This window comes from Phyllosticta capitalensis, assembly GCF_038381095.1.
Source record: "Phyllosticta capitalensis strain CBS 128856 chromosome Unknown BKA78scaffold_3, whole genome shotgun sequence".
NCBI classification, from domain to species: Eukaryota; Fungi; Ascomycota; class Dothideomycetes; order Botryosphaeriales; family Phyllostictaceae; genus Phyllosticta; species Phyllosticta capitalensis.
This window is the reverse complement of record NW_027117441.1, coordinates 916,679-935,530: the sequence shown is the minus strand read 5'-3', so window position 1 is coordinate 935,530 and position 18,852 is coordinate 916,679. Positions and strand designations below refer to the sequence as shown.

The window sequence follows — 18,852 nt, the reverse complement described above, 5'->3', positions numbered from 1 at the left end:
TCGAATAAAAAATAATGGTAGCGCATGCATGTCTGCCTATCTGCCTACCTACATCAAAACATATGCGAGGAAAGGACTACTACTACTACTACTACTACTACTACTACTACTACTACTACTACTACTACTACCACTACTACTATCTGTTTAAAAAGGCTTGTAGTAGAGCTACTGCCATTATCAGATTGGGAGGAGTAGGCAGGGTACGTAGATGTATTTGTAGATAGATGGGCGGAATTGGATAGATAGACAGGAGATCAAGACTAAGTAACAAAGAGAAGGAGGGAAGGAGAGAGAGGGAGGGGAGAGGGAAAGAGGGCAGTAGAGTCGGTGGATGCATGGATGGATGGATGGATCATTGTTCTCGAGGTGGTGTCTTCTTTGCTTGCTAGATAAGCTCTTTCGACATCTCCCCGTCTGTCTGGTGGGGGGATGGAAGGGTCTGAGTCTGTCATGTGCGCTTGGGCCGGCGCGGAACAGCGAAGGTCGATAAAATTAATAGCTTTGGATTTCGTTCCGCTTGCTCACAAACAGTCTGATAGCAGACAGGTCCACATCGGGCATTGCTCCTACGTACATGCAGATTTTACGTCCAAGGTCCGATATGACGGCAAAAATCAACCAGGTCAACCAACACCATTCGTTGTTTCCCAGACCCCTGAATTTGAAAGATGCAAGATGACCATGATAGCAATGACGGGGAGGGACAAGATATTATCAATCGCTTTGTATTTCTAACATTTTTCCTTTTCTCCTTCCTTTGCTTTCCGTTCCTTATGCCGTACCACGGCATATTACACACTCCAATCTCCCTCCGTGCTCAACTCACTTAATCCTCATCCCAGTTCTTGTTCGGGCCCGGGGGCTTGGGGCCACCGGCCTGGCGCGCGACGATGATCTGGTCGACGGCGAGGACAGTGCGAGCCGACTCGGTGGCCAGCTTGATGGCCCAGCTCTTGGCGACGAGCAGGTCGAGGATGCCGGCCTGCACGGCGTCGAGCACGCCCGTCTTGTCGTCGTTGTCAATGTCGACACCCGTCGTCCACGAGGGGGAGTCGCTGTCGGTCGACTTGGCCGCGTGTGCCGTGTACAGGCGCGACAGCACCTCGGTGGCGTCGAGGCCGGCCGACTCGGCCAGCGTGCGCGGCACCACCTCGAAGGCTTCGCCAAACTTCTTGATGGCGTACTGGCTGAGACCGGGCGTCTTTTCGGCAATGGCGTTGAGGCGGTCGATGAGGGCCACTTCGGTGGCGCCAGCTCCCGGCACCAGGCGCGGGTCGCGCGTAATGGCCTTGACGACGTTGACGCCGTCGTCGACTGCGCGCTCGACGTCGTCGAGGTGGTTCTGTGTCGCGCCGCGGAGGACCAGCGTCGCCGTGCGCGTCTGCTCGTTCTCTTGCCTAAACACCGTCACGCGGTCACCGCCGATTTCGAGCGTCTCGACAACGTCGACGGTGCCCATCTCGTCGGGCATGGGTGCGCCCAGGCGGGCAAGAGGAGTCGCGCCGACGACGCGGCAAAGGCGGCGGAGCTCGAATTTTGAGAGAACCTTGATAACAAGGATTCCGAAGCGGTTGAGGTAGTGGAGGGCAAGCTCGCCGATGGTGGAACCGGCGACAATGACGCGCAGACCCGAGTCATACAGCTCCTTGACCATGGTCTCGACCTGCTGCTCCTCGCCCTTGCTAAAGTCAAGCATCTCCTTGGCGTTGTGGAGGAGCACCGTGCCCTTGGTTTCCGTCTGGCTGATGTCGATGGGGCAGGAGAAGACGCCGACCTTCGCCTTGGAGGCCTTCTTGACGCTTCCGTCGGGCTCGCGGCCAAAGACCATACCCTTGACGACCCTGCTCTGATCCAAGCTGCCACCCATGATCTTGACCACACGAATGTTGTCGACATTGAAGTTGACCGGGTTCTTGGGGAGGACGGCCAGGACGGCCTCTGCAACCATGTCTGCCAGAATGTCCTCGGTGCCGTTTTGCTTCGCCGCAATGACTGTCCGAAGCGCCTTGCTGAGCTGTGCTTGATCCCTCAAGTCCTCAACCTTGTCGACCACGAGTTCTGTATCCCAAGTCAGCCGCGGAGCCCCACAGTACACCTCCTTTCTTGACCGTCTCCCCCGAATGTTGATGACCTACGCTCCAAGAGGTTCAAAGCCTCGATCTGTGCCTTTTCATATCCCAGAACAATGTCACTCGTCTTGAGACCCATCCGTATCAGCTCCTCCGCCTTCTTGAGCAGCTCGCCGGCCAGCACAATGACGAGGTTTGTCGCATCGCCCATCTCGGCATCTTGTTGTTGCGACGCCATGACGAGCAGCTTGGCCGCAGGATGGACGACCTCGAGTTCGCGCAGGATGGTGGCAGCGTCCGACGTCAGGATCATCTTCTGGAGGTGGTTGACGACAATCTTGTTGCGGCCATAGGGCCCAAGGGACGTTTGCACCGTCGACGAAATGGCCCGGCACGCATCGATGTTGCGGATGACGGCGCCATCTTCAGCGTCGTAGCTGGGCGACTGTCAGTACTTGATGCGACTCGAGGCACAGGGGTGAAGTGCGCTGAGCTAGAAGCTCGGAGGTTGCTGCGGTGGACGGAGCGGATGGCTGGAGACGGGGGGAGGCGTACTTTTGGTAGCCCTGCTTGAAGAGCCCCGAGTTGGGAGCGTTGGGTATCGAGAGAGACATTATGGAGGTTTCTGCTGCAACGTGTGGGTTGTGTGCAAGCAGGCGGACAAAAAGTCGAGTTGCTGTCTTTGGGAGTCGCGTTTGCCAAACTCGCGTCAAGCGGCGAGTCTTGGCGGCACCCACCCCGCGGGACAGGGGGCAAGGCGGTCAGGGGCCGCCTTTGATCACCACAGCGTCATCAGAGGCTTCAACAAGTAACAACACACAATTCCACTGGATTTTGACATTTCTCCATTGTAGCTAGCCTTGCTCAAGCTTTAGCAGTCTGACTTGTACCTCATCCGCCACAAAAACAGAAGATCAATCGCTATCAGGGCTTCGCACCAAGGAAACCGCCAAAGGAGAGGACGGGTGAACCGCCTTGGGGGAGATTTTGCGCTTATTTAATTACGAAAGGCGTCTGTCAAAATCTGCCGCCCTTCTTTCGTCGACGAAATGGCCGTTTGGGTCTGTACAGTGGCCAACCTCGCGACTTGTTTAAAAGAGTTGTTTCCACCATGCCGGGTCCCACATAGAATGTCAAAGGAAAGAGCCTGATGAAGGCGGTCAAACACTAAAGGAAAATGGAGCTGGGTAGTGAGCAAGAGTAAAAGGAAAGGTCTGAAGACAGGTAGTGGCCAGAATCTTGATATCAGGAAATTGAGGAAACCGTTGGAGGTATCGTGGCCGTTACAGAGAAAAACATGAACCATGACTCCTCTATCACCGCGCCATCTTACGAGGCACTGGCATGCGTCCTAGTCTCCGGATCTGTGTTGGCAGAAAGCATGGTGCTGGCGCCAATCGAGCTGGTCCGTTTTGAGCGTCTAGTAGTATGGTGATGATGATGATGCGGCTTCTTTGACAGAGATCCAACATCGTGTTTGCCTAATTTCAAGCATTTAGTAACTTCCTTTTTCGGGGCTCGGTTTACAACGTACCATCGCAACAAGCCCGAACATTCTCCAGCCTATCGGCGTCTCTTTCTTGTGCCTCGATCACCTGCCTCAAGTCCTCGGCAGAATCTTGAATGACAGAAGCATCGTAAATTGAACCATTGCCGGCAGCGCTGCCAGCATCACGGGTACCGAGTCTGCTCCTGCGACTGGAGAAGGAGCCCCGAAGAGTTCCGGCGTGCCCAAACATGCCGCTAAAGGTGCTAAGACGTCCCGACATGGATGACGGCGAAGGCGTGGTCAAAGTTCCACGCTCCGCAGCAGCACGGCGCTTGGTAATCGTATCAAGCCTGCTCCGGCGCGGCGAAGATGCCTTGGTAGTACGGCTGTTGTAGGACGACAGCGAGACGCGAGAGCGTCCGGTCATGCGAGACGTGGTGCGACTACCACCATAAGAAGGATTGAACTCGCGCGCATCCTCGGCCGTTATGCTCCTGTCGTTCACACTTTCTTCGCCATCGCGCTCTTGACTGGTGCGCAGGAGCAGGTAAGAGAGAGCGTTGAACCAGGTCTCGTGTCTTTGGCTCGTGGTGGCAGTGAACTTGACGTAGCGGCCGGGAGTGATCACGATCAAGCTCTTGCGGTGAAGGCCTGGCGGGTACGGGTTGTCGTCATTCTCGACACGGACGTCCTCGATCTGAACACTCTTTGCCTTGAGCTGGTTCTTTCCCGCGGTCGCTGGGTCCTGGTCACTCCAGTACAGCGTGCGAGTGTAAGGGTGAACCCAGAAGAAGCGTCTGTGGCGGTTCTCCGACATTTCCTCGCGTCCAGCCTTGCGGGTGTACTTCCACAAGTACTCGCCAATCATGGTCTGGGTGATGGCTTGGATGATGCGGGGATCCGTGGTCGAATCAACATCACGCCCAACAGGGTTGATGGGAATGTTGAAGCGCTGATCGATCTCGGATGCGAAAGAAGAGACGGATGTCCGGCGAGATGTAGGAGATGACACTTCGCTGCGGTTGGCCTGCAAACGCGCACGAGGAGTGGTCCCATCCCTGACTGAGTGCGGACTGACGGGACGAGCACCCGAAATGCTGCCACTGGGTGTGCGAGGTGGCAGTTGAGAAGCGTGCGAGCTGTTCTGGTTCTTGTACGCCGAAGCTGGTTTCACAGGCGGCCCCATAACCGAAGGTGTTCGGGGGGTCGATGGTCCCTTTTGCGAAGCGGCGGCAATGACTTCCTTGTGATCCGATGGAAGAGGAGGGGCATCCACGCGTGCGCTGCGCAGACTCGAGGTGCTGGCAGGCTTGCGGGGTGTCTTGGAGTCCTTCTTGGGGGAGCCAGGAGTCTTGGTCAGAGAAAGGGATCTCGTGGGGCTCGGCGGCCCAGCGAGGATAGTGCTCGAGTGCTTGCCCTTCATGAGACCGTCGAGCTCCTCGGCGGAAATGAGCGTTTGAGTACTCATTTCGACCATGGGCGATCGGGAATCAACATCATTCTCCGGAATCGACTGCAGCACTTCCTTGCCCTCTTGCATGGCAGGCGAGTCGTGGCGCATGTCCCTCTTGGCTTCAATCGGGTCAACGTTGGCGACCTGGGTTGTCGTGATAGCCCGCCTCTCCTTGGCCATAATCTCCGCGTAGACCTTTTGGAAGGCGGCGGGGTCAAGAACTCCCGGCATGTTTGCTTCCTCTGGCGAAATGTTCTGCGCGAGGATGTTGGTGTACGACAGGGTTGGTGTCTTGTCGTCAGTAGAAACAGACCGGTTTTCGACCTCAACGGGCTCAGTCTGCACGGCAACTGGCTTGGGAGCGGGGCGAGAAACTGGCTCGATCGCCTGGCCAGAGACGGCAGAAAACGTCGAAGGAGTAAACGTGGGCGCCTCAGGGGAGATGGGAGCCGAGTGGAGAGAAGAAATGGCCGAGACACGCAGGTCTGCGGGCTCCTCAACCTTGGGCGCTTCAGGAGAAACGGGGTCCGAGTGCAGCGAGGAAATTGAGGAAAGCTGCAAGTCGGCAGGCTTGACTTCGACCTTGGGCCTAGGGGCGAACTCAGTCGCAATGGGCTCCGAGTTCTGGGACGAGACTGGAGAGAAATGAAGCGCGGGGACCTTGGGGCTTTCCGCGGCGACTGGCTCTGAGCCAAGAGACAAAATGGAAGAAAGATTGGAGACTGGAGCTTCCTTGGGTGCCGGAATCTCTGGATCAACCGGCTCTTGGGAATGGTAAGAGACCACGCTGGAAAGGTCGTGGTTGGGAGTGACTTTGCGGGCAGTAGGAGGTGCCGAGGGCTCGGAGTGTAGAGAAGAAATGGGAGAAAAGTGGAAAGGAGGGAAGATGACCTGCGGTGCACTGGGAACCTCGGGTTCGACGGGCTCCGAGTGTAACGCAGAGAGAGAGGAGAGCTGAAGCTTGGGAGTTGAGGGAGCTTCGGGTTCGATGGGCTCTGAATGAAGAGCAGAGACGGAGGAAAGCTGGAGCTTGGGGTTTGAAGGAGCTTCCGGCTCGACAGGCACTGAGTGCAAAGATGAGACAGAAGACAAGTCCAACTTGGCAGGAGCTTCGGTCTGAGGCTCGACAGGCTCAGATTGCAAGGACGAGACTGAAGAGAGGTCGAGCCTGGGCGCAACAGGAGCTGCGGGGTTGACTGGCTCGGAGTGCAACGACAGCAGCGATGACAGATCAAGTTTAGGTGTTGCAGGCGCTGCAGGTTCCACAGGCGCCGAGGTGAGCGAGGAGATTGCAGAGACCTCGAGATGCGCAAGAGATGGTTCGACAGGCTCAACTTCTTGAGCATTCAATTCAGAGATGCTCAGAGGCTGAGGTGAGACGGCTGGGGTTGTTGATGCATTCAGCTCCTTGCCGTCTGTTGTCAGCTCGGGCTCTAGAGCAGAGGGAGCCAACCCTGGTGTAGAGTCGCCTCTCTGCTCAGGAGTGGCTTGCTCGTCCTGATCCCTGCCGAGACCAAAGCCAGCAACACCAGAAATGGCTGCTCCAAGGGCAGCAGTCGTGCTAGAGACGCGCTTGGAGTCGGTTGGACTCATGGGTTCAGTGTTCATAGACGAATCCACCATGGGCGGTCTTGCAAGAGAGGCCTTACGAATCAAAGCCTTGTCTGCAAGCGTCTTACGCAGCTCTGGTGATTCCTGAGGAGAAATGATTGAGGCGCGGCCCGGAGTGCCTGGATCGCTTCCAGTTTCTGAGGCTGCATCGCTGTCACGCTCGCTAAAGTTGCCAAGCTCAGCAAGCAGACTCTTCCCGCCGTCAGGTTCAGCTTGACTGCCATCACTCATGAAACTAGCCGAAGGTGACTTTGAAACGTGGTTGTTGAGCACTTCTGCGGCGCTTTGCACTGAACGACGGCCACCACGACTAATCTTGAGGCGGTAGCGGGGCTGCTCAGTACGCTTGGGCGTCTTGACCTCGACTTCGCTATCGTCAATCTCATCGCCAGAAGTGGATGCGGTGCTGAGGTACGAGTCGCGGCCAGGCCTGGCGTCACTCATGCGAGAGTAGCGACGCGTGCGAATAGTTCCGCGGTCAGAATCATCAGCCTCCGTGTCCTCTTCGGTACTAGAAGCATCCAGTGTTTCCACTCCCGTGTGGAAAGCGTCAGTCTCGTTCGCCTCGTCGCGCTCGTGGGCAGTTTCAAAAGCGTCAGAGCTTTCGGCGACTGTTTGAAGAACCTCCGTGCTGGGCCTGGTAAACGAGGCGGAGTTGACACGACGACTGAAAGGGCTAAGGCCAACACCGCCGATAGAAGGTTGGGGCCGTCTACTGGGTGTTTCCGGCACGTCATGTTCGTCGTTGTCTTCCCAGTCGCCGTCATCAACAATGATCTCATCTCGGGAGCCTCGGGCCATTCCCAGCCTGTCGGGTCGGGGCGGCTTTTTAAACAAGTCTTGTTTTTCATTGGGCCGGCGTTTCTTGGAGTTCGGGAAGCCGTTGGCGGCCTCCTTGCGAGCAATGTCAAGCTCATCCTTGGTCTCCTGCAACAACCTCCGAAGCTCCATCTTTTCAGTCTTCTCACGATGAATGTTGTTCTTGAGATTTTGAATCATTCGATGCGCGTGCTGAAGCGAGCTTTTCAGAGTTTCGGTTTCCAAGTGGCTGTGGCGAGGAGTAAACTTGGTCGGTGAAGGCGGCGGGGAATTCTCAGGAGTGTCTTGGTCAGTGTCCTGATCCTCTGCATCGTGATTCGAGTCGCGTCCTGAGCCCGACTCTTCGAGTCGACGATGGTATGCGACAGCTTGAACGAGCTCCTGGTTTTGGGAAATGAGTTCGTCGATCTTGTGCTGGAGCGCAGACCGTTCGGTTTCTCCCGAGCTAACATTCCGGCGCAGTCCCATAATCTCAGCTTCGTGCTGCTTGTACATGGCTTGATAGTCATCGTTGAGCTTGCCGTGGGCTTGCTTAAGCTCCTCGAGCTCTCGCTCGATCGACGCCTTCTCCGAATTGCTAGAAGAAATGTTTTGGTTGAGGCGCTGTTCCTTGGCGACAGCCTGCTTTTGCTGCGCCGTAAGCTCCTGAATTTTCGTCTCCAAATTCCAGTTCTCATCCTTGTACCGCTGCTCGCTCTCGTCCAAAGCCCTGAGCCGTTGCGTCAAGCCCTCGACCTCAACTTCCAAGTGCGATCGTTCGGCATTGACTTGCTTGAGCAATTCATCCTTTTCCGCCAGAGCGGCCTGCAGCTCTCTGACCTGGTTGAGCAGAGAGCTACTGATTTCCGTGGCCAGCTTGATGTCATGGATGCGGTTCGGCTGTTGGTTCCTCTGTTTTCTGGTCGGGACGCTGAGTTTTGAGGGCGAGGGGTGTGCCTCGCTGGCGAAGACGGAGTTGCCATCCGCGTCGAGGCTCGCATGGTAGCTTGGAACTCTGGTCTTGGGGATGAAGGCGCGCGCAGTATCCTTGCCAACCTCGTTAAACTCGCGTTCGAGCTCAATAAGCTTTGATCGCAGCTCGGCGCCCAGCTCAGCAGAATCCGATTGTGACTCCACCTCCTTCAAGCGCTCGCCCAGCTCCTTTCTTTGTTGCACAAGGATCGTTCCCAGCTGCGATGCCTCTCGCAGTCTCCGTTCCGTCTCGGCCAAGTGTGCTTCGAGTGCGCGTTTCGTGGCCGATGGCGAGCTGTCAGAGTAGACGGAAAAAGTCTGGGTGTCGAAGCCGGCATATCTCTTGCGATGGGAGTCCGCATTGTTGGACGAGGTGGAAGGGCCGAAAGGGTCGCCATCGGCGTCGCCCTCGACGCTGATAGCCTTAGAGGGCGATGCCATGGTTGGCATGGTATTGACGGGACGTGGAGAGGGCTCAGGAACGAGAAGAGGGCGGCGGCAATGTCTTATTGGGCTTGCGCGGTGTTTCGGACGGGAGGCTGCAGAGGATAGTCGTAGAGCGGTAGTGGTGGAAGTTTCGTTTCAACAAATTAGGTGGCGCCTGTAGCGTGCAAAGAAAGACCAAAAGAGCGTCGTTGTCCAGGCGGACTGAGTTTAGAAGCGTAAGCGGAGAGCGGTAGAAAGGGCAGTTGTTGAATGATGGCGCGGTGAAGCGTCGTAAGTAGGAAACGGGGGAGAGAGGGGCGCCTTGTGCGGAGGTTGAGGTCGCAAGGACGACGACGACAACAACAACACGGCGGCGGGGAGGGTGGCGTGTCTCACTGGCGCCGTCCAGGGAGGAGAGGTTTAGGTGAGAATTGTGACGGAGCGCATCGCTGGGGAGAGATGCGCGGCGCAGAGTCGGAGAGAAGAGCTGGCAAGGGTGTGGAGAGAGGAGGGGATGGATGATGAAGAGGGAGGGAGGAAGAGTCCGTGTGTTTGTTATCCACCCGGCGGCCTGATGGTACTAAGACTCAGGGCCAGGTCCAAGTCCCGCAACGGCGGCTCTCACTGGCTTTCAGCCCTAGCTTTGGCCTTTTACTTATCCGCTTTTGATGCTCGTCCCGCACACCGTCAACAGCACTAGACTAGCAAGAGGAAAGCTCCCATTGGTGTTCTATGTCCAAGTCTACAACCGTCACCACCCCTCGCCTCGACCTCTCTAAATGCATCCTCGCCCTCGCTCCCGTCGCACATGGCCACATGCGAGATGGCGACGATCTCAATGCTGCCGGCCATTTCCGATCAATTGCCAGTGTCTTGCTACCTATATTCCTCCCCGCGGCACCCCTGACGACCGACGGGAGCCAACTCTAACCCCTCGAGCCGTCGCGGGAGATCTGCGCATCGTCACTAGCCCACCGCTGTACAATTGCAGTAGCACACGATATACACTCCGCTGGTCGTCGAGACGCGTCTGAACCTGTCGTGTTCTTGTCGCCGTCCAGTCAGGCCTGACGCGGCCACCACGCCGACGCCGCCGCCGAAGCTGCGACGACGGCCAAAAACAACAACAAAGATGATTCAGGGGATCAAGACGACTTGTCGAGTTTCGCGGACGCGTTCCACGTCCTTGCCAAAGTATCGTTGCGACTTGAAGCTACTCGTCACATTAGCCCGGCGTTTTGGGTTTTTGGTTTTGGAGTTCCTGTGCCACACAAGACACGACGTGGCACGCGGCCGACGCCCCGGCAACGCGACCAGGTTGCAGGATTCTGTACTCACCTCCAGCGAACATTGGCCTTGAGAACGTTAAGGCATCCTTGAAGATACTGCTGCACCTGTACATCCACCTTCTCCCCCCAGCTCGGTACCTCGGAATGCGAAATATACCACTGCCGGTAGCAGCCATGCAGCAGCTCATTGGCCTTGTCATAGCTTTGCTGCTGCGAGAGACCTAATCTCCGACGAAATATCGAGATCAGGTTCTGACTGTGGCCAACACTCTGTCATGCCCGGGTCAGTTGTTGTTCTGTTTGCATCCAGTCGACTAGTCACACTACTCACGTGTTCTCGATGGTATGACAGAATATCATTCTGCCTATGCCAAGTCTGTTAGTCCGTGTAACTCTCCTCCTTTTTGTCGCTTGCTTTTGTCTTACAGGGTCAACATTTCGGCCACTAGTCGCTCGATATCTCGAATCGCCTTGCACTCAAATACTGCCTGAGGTAGCTTTAGGCCGCACGCATATCTAATGTCCGCTGTCAGCCTTGTTCTTTCATGCGTCATCTTGTCTTTCTACTCACTCTTCCAATGCTAAAAGGGGGTAAAGGCCGATGTTCTGCGCTCGGATGTGCAGGTACCGCGTAATATTCTCCATTACGACCATGTCGTCGAACTCTTCTCCGTGCAATTCTGCGACGCTTCGGCAAAAGTGTGTGTTGGACTCGACATATCGCTCTCTGGCATCTGCTCTACTTTCAGTCACTGCATCTTTGACTCGCTTTTCGGACCAACTCACCACTGCACGTCGATTTTCCTACACTCTCCCAAATGGAATGGAAGAGCTGTTGCAGGGGTGTGCTCGCTGCCGACACAGAATTTTTTCTCTTTCGCTCCAATGCCGGGTCATCCTTCAGGTCCTTCATCCCCGAAGACAGGGCTTCCTCGAGCTCCTGGGTCTTGGTCCTGATTGGAGACGTCGACTCTGGTCCGAGCGCGGACCGTCTGACAACGGGTGTGCTGCTTTCTTGTGCAACCAGAACGGCAATCATACCCGCGACCTCAGCCCTGCCTTTCTCACGGTCAACGCCAAGCTCGCCCTCGTCGAACTCTGCCATGGGTCAGAAACATCAAATCGGAAAACAGGGACACACTAACGGTCGTCAAACTCGAAGACCTGAATGTTTTCGTTAGCGTTTGCTTCTAGCGGCAAGTTATCCGATTGGCTGAATACTTACCCAGTATATCCAATCACAAACTGTTCGAAGCTCCTCTTTGCCGACGTCAGGGCAAAGAATCGCACTGAAATAGCAAAAGTCTGCAGCACAGCGACGCTTGATGTCCTTCTCGCTGAGGTTCTGCCACAGGTTTGCCTTCATCCACTCCTCTGACTCTTCCCTCACTTCCTCGTAGTACGGGTTGACTTTCGGTTCAGGAGCAATGAAGCTGACAAGAAGATCGGGGAGGGTTGCCATTTTTGCTGTTTCCTTGGTCGTCTCCTTTTTGACCGAACGGATGGAGTGACGGGTAGGTTTCTTGGGCTTTGCCTTCTTGAAAGATATGCCAGGAAACGTTGAAGAGCGGCCTGGAGTCGAATAAGAAATATTCACTCCCAAGTCGTCCGTAGTAAGAAGCATTGTTAAAGTCCTTGATTGTTGTTGAATGTTCTGCCGTTTTCACCTCGATATTGGTTCAAGTGGTCTGGGATTTCCACTAGTCTTCGATGCTTCGTTGTTTCCCAAAAGAACAAGGCCCTTGGGCTTTTATATGCAAAATCCGAGGCATTAACTTTCGGAGCGGCCGCTCTGCCCTCCTCCTCGCCGCTACTTTTTCAGGCGACTATCTCAAAATACCCAAGCAAAAGTCACAGAACCACTGTCTCATCCTGCGCTGCATATTCCTGATTCTGGCAGCTGGACTATACCGGGAATGCTAAGGACATCTGTTGGATGGTAGCCTAAAGGCCATGTCCGCATGTGGGTTGACACGCCCTGTCTTCCATGAGGATAGGGGAGGCTAGATCGCCTTGGCCTTGAACACTATCCTATAAACGGTTCTTAGAAAGGCTTTGAATGTCTTTGTGCAACTGTATTGACCCAAATCGATGATCGGAGGAGATCGATGATCGATTTAAAGGCCGGTCTGACCGTGCCGTTGGCACTTGAAGATCTGCACCCTTAGTGTTCATCGGCTTTAATTCACAAGTTGATGCACTCCTCCAACAGAGTACTGTTAATTCCGACAGGAGTAGCGTGGCACAAAAGTCCCTGAAGACGCATAAGCCCGACTAGAGGGTGGCCAGATGGGTCCGATTGCGCCTTGCGAAGGTACAGGCACATTCAGGGCTGAATATTTGGTCGTCCGGGTCGAAATTCGGGCTTCATTGGACCAAAACGCAGACTCGATTTGGCCTCGTGAACAAGAAGGGTACGAATGCTGGTAACACAGTGCCTTGGTGGGTGATGTCAGCACCGTCAACGTTCTGAAGGAATACCATCAGGCGGACACGGTAGGCCATGCCAAATATTCATGCGGTGATGTTGGAGTCGTCGTGGCGTGGAGTAGCCTTAGGGCTTGCCCTAGCTGGCATAGCTTCGGATGACTAATTGGTGTTGACATCGATGCGGCGAGCGGAAGTCTCGCTCGATCACCACAACCGCAGTCGACATTCCGTTTCCACTGCAACTTCTTGTCAGCTGTGCCTGAAGCCCTACCGACGCCGTTTGACTCGCCTGATCGACACGTCGCATCAACCTCATGGACGCACCAGTCGTGTTCAAGAAGCGCTCTGGCAAGGGCGCGCCGCGCCGAGTCGCACCGCCACCTCGATCTCCCTCTGCGTCCTCCTCCGGCGATGATTCAGGCTCCGAAGCAGAAGATGGCCGCAAAGTAAAACGGCGCAAGACAACTTCCGGCGCTGTGGTAAACGCCTCGTCTGCCGCGCAGAAGGCCAAGACAGAAGTCGAAGGTGTCACCAAATTTGCTGCAGACACGTCGGCCTCTATCAAGGACAACAACGACGCCACCAAGCAATCCAACTGGTACGACGAAAATGCGCCAGATGCGCTCAGTGCGGCAAACTTGCTCGGCAAGACTCGGGTCAAGAAGGACGACAACGATGAGGGCAGAGAGGGCACTTACAAGGGCCAGAAAAACTACTCCAACTTCATCCAAAAGAGTACCGACGCTCCCAAGGTCGGCCCCGTGAAGCCTATCAACAGCAATGTCCGCATGGTCACGCAGATCGACTACGCTCCCGATGTATGCAAGGACTACAAGCAAACTGGTTTCTGCGGTTTCGGCGACAGCTGCAAGTTTCTCCACGCCAGAGAAGACTATGCTGCAGGCTGGAAGCTAGACCGGGAGTGGGAAATCAATACCAAGGGCAAAAAGGTTGGCGGCACAGTGGTCTCGTCGGCGAATCGCGATGCCAAGACTGGCGAAGACGAGGAGAATGAGGAGGAGGCCAAGCTGTTGGAAAAGATTCCATTCGCCTGCATCATTTGCAAGAAGCCTTATACCCAGCCTGTGGTGACGAATTGCGGACACTACTTCTGCGAAAAGTGCGCCTTGACGAGGTTCAGGAAGAATCCGAGCTGTGCGGCCTGCGGTGCTGGAACTGGTGGACGATTTAACGATGCAAAGAACCTTAAGAAGCTGCTGGAAAAGAAGCGAGATAGGGAAAGGAAAAAGAAGGAAAAGCTGAGGGAAGAGGGTGAAGAAGTCAGCGACGGCGAAGGCTAAGAATGATGCCTTGACGAGATGCCGTCAACTTATGAAGACAAGAAGCTGTCGGTCTCGCATCACATATTCTTCATCCATATCCTTCGCATTCGCTTTCCAGATCTTATACTGGAAGGATTCGCCCCCAAGATGCGTACACTGTCGATCTCACGATCGCCTCACCCCGGAGTTGAGGCCGGGGTCTTCTAGACCTCGACACTCGACCATTACACGAAAACGTGCGCTATGGGAATCACACCCTGATCTGATCAACTTTACGAAAACACTTGTGGAATTCCCCATGGAGCTAGAGCTAACAATCATCAGAAAGACGCGATGCAGTCTCCTGGCTCCAGGCACAGTGAGCGTCAGAAAAAGTCAACTTTGGCGCGTAGCCGCCTCCATTGTCATGGCGAAATTACTAAGGAAGATTGGATGCTCCCATATTCTCCATGAGAGATTTATACGCTTGCTCTCCCTGCCAATTTGGTGGTTTCAATGCTCCGATGGGACCAGGCCTTGGAATTGAAATTCCTTTCGTCACTCGTTGTAAACCTCTCGATGCTCAATATATTCGATTCGAACGCTCCTACCGAATATTTCTACAACCGGCCAGATGAATTCAAGGACCACCTGTTTTCTAATCGTACTTCTTCATGAGCTCATTCCCCTCTACCATCTCCGCAAATCCATCGATCGCAGTGCTATGTGCCCAAGGTTTCAATTCAATCTCCTCGCGAATCGTATGGGCAAAGCACCCACTCCATCCCATCCTCGGCCACTCGCGGACCACCGCCTCCACTGTCCCCATGTGCACCATGTCGCAATAATGTCCCATGTTATCGAATTCGGTCGCGATCTGGACCAGCATGCCCATACAGCTGATGGTGCCCGTCTCGCCGGGGTCTTGGTGGCGCAGGATAGCTTCGCAGACGCTCTCGGCCTGTACTAAGGGGGCGCCGAGGTCTCGCAAGGTTGTGAGAGCGTGAATGCCACCCCAAAAGTCGAAGGAGAGGTGCGTGCCGCGCAGGTTTTCCGCAGTCGTGCCAATGTCGTGGAACAGGCACGTCAGCAGCCACGTCTCGGCGTCAATCCAGCCGTCGGATAGCCAGTGGGGAAACTGCGTTTGCAGCAGAGACATGCCGTAGTAATAGATGCGAAGGCTGTGCGAGTACGTCTCCGGTCGCAACTGAGGTTTGACATGCGCGATGGCCGCGGCAACTAGCGCTGTGTCTGGGAAAGGGAGTGAGGTGATTGAGAGTGCTGAGGGTGTGTTGACGTGCGTCTTGTTGTCGAGGAGCACTTTTGGGTTGCGCGGAACAGCATGCCAACCGTATCGCGGATCGGTGTTGGTGTTGGATGCCATGCTTGCTGCAAAGGGATCGCGGCTACAGCCGAGAAAGAGTGTCTTGAATGTTGGGTATCAACGAGGTACGACCTATCTCCACACGAACAACGCTTGCTGCTGGAACCTCGAGATTTTATCTTCTTGATTGAAGTTGGAAAACAAGACTGTGGTCAGAAGAAGCCTTCTACAGCGGGGAAGCTTGAGGATCTGACATCCTTGGTAGCAAACATTACGTTGTGACGTCAAACTGCGGGGAGAGCTCTGTGCCATTTTCGGTAATGCGCACACCTGCCCAAGCATGCAGGGTTCTAGAGTTGAACCCCGTCTTTCAGACCTTCACTTTGCAGTCATCAAGACTTGCTTCAAATCCGAACCGACTCCCGGACTGCCATCTATGCAAGGCGGTCAGAAAAGAAACAAGATGCATGGCCCCCAAATTACCGAAAGACACGTGCTGTCCCGGATATCCAACCGGCAATCGGAATGCAAGGGGGTCTGTAAGCCATCACGCAGCGCAAGCCGACGGAATGATTTGGCCCCCACTCCGCAGACACTTTTCAACCACGTCGCGCACTACTTTGACTCATGGCGAGTAAAAGGCCGTCGTCCAAAAAGCGTCGTGCAAGCTCGCACAGCTGAGAGTCGCCCTCCCAAGCTACAGCGCTTTTCTCTTCTTGGTATGTCGCTATGGACAGCTCATGGACATCCCCGTGTAGCAGCAGCGGTAGCTGAGTCGCGCTCGTGAGTCAAGCCCGGGTAGAACTGACAAACGGGCCAGGCCCACCACTAGATGAGATAAGTCTAGTCTGAGGCTTGGAAGCTTGAATTGGATACGGCTGTACAACTCTTCCAACCTCACGCGTCCTTGGTGAAAAATGCACAACATGTGTTGTCTTCTAACGTTGGCGCCCGTCCTGGTACTTAGTTCGTTGCTGACAGGCACGCGCGCGTCTGCGGAGACCGAGCAAAAGTACTCTGTATGGATGGCCAACAGCATCATCTCGCGGGGCCAGGGGGTTTTGACGGGGGAGGGAGACGCCTCGGAGCTTCTTCAGGCTGGTTTCACTCAGAAGGGCCTCCGCCGATTGATCCAGCAGTATCCAGAAGACAGCTCGGCGGGGCAGATCGAGCAATATATCAACAAAAGCGTTGGATCCACGGTTAGCACCGTCAGCGTTACTTCCAAGCTCACAACAAGCTATCCCCTGGATCGACTGTCCAACGGCAACAACTTGATCGACTTGTTCCTCGAGACGGAAGACGAGGCCTATCACCAGGCCTTTGAATCGCTGCGCCAGTCCATCGATCTACAACCCCGCAATTTCGAGAACGGCTTGTGGTACTATACTTACAAGAACTGGTCTTACCTGGACGGCATGTACTCGTTGGCGCCCTTTTACTCGTACTACACTGGGTTGTTCGATGCCGACAACACCACTGCCATCGCCGATATCTTGCTACAGCTGAACCTCCTGTGGGAACATTGTTACGACAACCAGACCGGTCTCCTGTTCCACGGATACGACGAATCGAAAACTGCCGTGTGGGCAAATCCGGTGACGGGCGCCAGTCCTCACGTGTGGGGCCGTAGTCTGGGATGGTACTTGATGGCGCTCGTGGATACTCTGGAGCTCCTTCCGGTCGAGCGAGAATCGGAGGAATGGATCTGTCTATTGGGCAAGTTCCGAACACTGGCAGGCGCTGTCGTGCAATCTGCGGACGATGCCTCTGGCGCCTGGTGGCAGGTTTTGGATCAACCGGGACGCGAGGGCAACTACATCGAGTCGAGCGGATCTGCCATGTTTGTGTATGCCTTGCTCAAAGGTATGCGCCTCGGATTCCTCGACCTCGATGCTTCCAACGACTCGCAGGATGGCAAAGCCGCGACACCCACGCCCTACGTGCAGGTCGCCGACAAGGCTTATGACTATATCTTGCACAATTTCGTTGTCGACAATGGAAACGGAACGCTCAGCTACAACGGTACGGTGGGTGTGTGTAGTTTAAACTCGACGGCTTCGTACGAGGTGGGTTGTGCCGATTCCGGTCTTCCGTTTCTGTTTGCTGATGCCTAGGTGTTTGGCCAGTATTACGTGCAACGGCCAATCAACTATGACAGCCCTCTTGGGTCCGTTGCGTTCATCCTGGCGTCGCTCGAGCGCGAGATTCAGGACGAGATGTAGCAAAAGAAACCACCTCGCGAACCTTCCGGACTTTGCGCCGAGAGCGAAGGCATAATTTCTTTTCCCATTATCCGGTTGGCAAGAGCTCCGAATACGATGTGCTGTCGGCCAAGGCGACAGCAGGAATTCTGCCTTGTTCAGAGATGATGCGACCGGCTGTTTTTGAGGCTCCTGGTGTCGCGCGCAGTATGAGACACGGGCGGGTCACATGCATTCGCTCAGGTGCCTTGCAGAAGGCAAGGCAGTCGGCTACAGGACGATGCGACTAGAAGAATCCTCTATGTTCAGGGTCTCGAGAAGGAGTTTTATGAATACATTGCATCCATGGACTAAGCACAGAAAATGATGCAACCGCTTTGCAGTTCTCGGTAACCGCGAGCGCGCTAAGAAAAAACTTGACCCGAATTTGGGCAAATATGTCGACGAGCTAAGCAAATGTGGCTAAGGGAGGATCACAAAAGAAAACTGCAGTTTCGACTGTCGAATGAAAGTGTCGGATGCCTGGGTACGAGTTGAGGCTCTGCCCTAGAACACGGAGCCGCGGACGCGGGCTTCGCGTCTTCGAACGACCGAACGGCATACCGGTAACCGTCTGCCACAGCGGCCATCGCATACTCGCCCCCAACGTCATCATGCTGACATCTTCGAACAAGGATAGCGAGGTCCATGAGCCATTGCGAAGAAATCGCCCCCAATGCTGATATTCGAACATTCGAATGTCCCCTCTATCAGTTGTCCTCGTTGCGCAATGGACACCGACTGAGGAAACGCGCCAAGTGACATTATCCGCACCAGCTATTTTGACTGAATATGACTTAGCCGCGAAAGATGTCGGAGACGGAGACAGCTACTGCGGACTCCCGCTGCCGAGTCCCATGTAGTCAAACGACACATCCCTTCGCAGTCCGAGAGAACGACCCCTGGACGGAACCTGTTCGTCCCGCCAGCCTATGGTATCATGTTGGTAATAGATGTCCGGTTGTTCTCACCTGGCTAGCGATCTTGATTATAATTCCCCCTCGGTCTCCTGGGTGTTCGGTACCTGAAAATTAGTGACTCTCAGCAAACAAAAGAGGTCCCTTCTCATCTCTTCTGAAGTACAAACTACAACACTTTCCAATTTCCAGGACGTTTGTACACAGATCAGGCAATCCGTACTTTGGCATCCTTTCGCACGACCCGAGCATCCGTCTGCTCTCCAGCTCTGCCAACATGGCACAAGCTCCTTACCCTTACGCCTACTCCAATCAGGCTTACTCCAACCAAAGCTACAATGGCAGGAAGTTCTCTTATCCTGTCCGACCCGAGGGGTTGCCTAGGTCACCAAGATCCCCACTCCCGCAGGCCCTGATGCCCGGCTCCAATGGATTGTCTTTCCCTCGAGGCCACGCGAGAGTACAGAGCGGTGGAACTGCCGTGTCCAACCTTCGCAGCCCTACGTTCTTCAACGACGACGACGCCAGTACCATTGGACGCCGGAGCTTCGACTTTGACGATGAGG

The 18,852-nt window shown here is 55.0% G+C and overlaps 6 protein-coding genes across 6 annotated transcripts; 2 read left to right on the top strand and 4 right to left on the bottom strand.

The window, feature by feature from the left end:
- Nucleotides 1–491: 491 nt before the first annotated feature.
- On the bottom strand, nt 492–2,882 carry BKA78DRAFT_308491 (chaperonin Cpn60/TCP-1 family). Its single transcript, XM_066887949.1, has 3 exons — nt 2,628–2,882; nt 2,139–2,509; nt 492–2,061 (listed from the first exon to the last, which is right to left on the bottom strand). The coding sequence occupies exons 1-3, from the start codon at nt 2,684–2,686 to the stop codon at nt 830–832; spliced, it is 1,662 nt and encodes a 553-aa protein (XP_066746349.1). The 5' UTR covers nt 2,687–2,882; the 3' UTR covers nt 492–829.
- A 519-nt stretch (nt 2,883–3,401) lies between these two features.
- BKA78DRAFT_248277 (uncharacterized protein) lies at nt 3,402–8,836 on the bottom strand (the record flags this gene model as incomplete). The annotated part of the gene is made up of 5 exons (XM_066884374.1): nt 3,402–3,553; nt 3,607–3,690; nt 3,832–5,305; nt 5,366–6,483; nt 6,604–8,836. The coding sequence occupies 5 exons, from the start codon at nt 8,834–8,836 to the stop codon at nt 3,402–3,404; spliced, it is 5,061 nt and encodes a 1,686-aa protein (XP_066746348.1).
- A 1,122-nt stretch (nt 8,837–9,958) lies between these two features.
- Nucleotides 9,959–11,572, bottom strand: BKA78DRAFT_350841 (isoprenoid synthase domain-containing protein; the record flags this gene model as incomplete). The annotated part of the gene is made up of 8 exons (XM_066891054.1): nt 9,959–10,034; nt 10,160–10,380; nt 10,442–10,475; nt 10,537–10,626; nt 10,682–10,844; nt 10,897–11,208; nt 11,256–11,274; nt 11,336–11,572. The coding sequence occupies 8 exons, from the start codon at nt 11,570–11,572 to the stop codon at nt 9,959–9,961; spliced, it is 1,152 nt and encodes a 383-aa protein (XP_066746347.1).
- A 1,282-nt stretch (nt 11,573–12,854) lies between these two features.
- BKA78DRAFT_248239 (uncharacterized protein) lies at nt 12,855–13,841 on the top strand (the record flags this gene model as incomplete). Its single annotated transcript, XM_066884372.1, has 2 exons — nt 12,855–13,196; nt 13,248–13,841. 2 exons carry the CDS (start codon nt 12,855–12,857, stop codon nt 13,839–13,841), a joined length of 936 nt encoding a protein of 311 aa, XP_066746346.1.
- A 619-nt stretch (nt 13,842–14,460) lies between these two features.
- On the bottom strand, nt 14,461–15,186 carry BKA78DRAFT_293522 (uncharacterized protein; the record flags this gene model as incomplete). The annotated part of the gene is made up of 1 exon (XM_066886230.1): nt 14,461–15,186. The coding sequence occupies one exon, from the start codon at nt 15,184–15,186 to the stop codon at nt 14,461–14,463; it is 726 nt and encodes a 241-aa protein (XP_066746345.1).
- Nucleotides 15,187–16,151: 965 nt separating this feature from the next.
- BKA78DRAFT_248457 (glycosyl hydrolase) lies at nt 16,152–17,351 on the top strand (the record flags this gene model as incomplete). Its single annotated transcript, XM_066884395.1, has 2 exons — nt 16,152–17,195; nt 17,256–17,351. The coding sequence occupies 2 exons, from the start codon at nt 16,152–16,154 to the stop codon at nt 17,349–17,351; spliced, it is 1,140 nt and encodes a 379-aa protein (XP_066746344.1).
- Between the last annotated feature and the right edge of the window lie 1,501 nt (nt 17,352–18,852).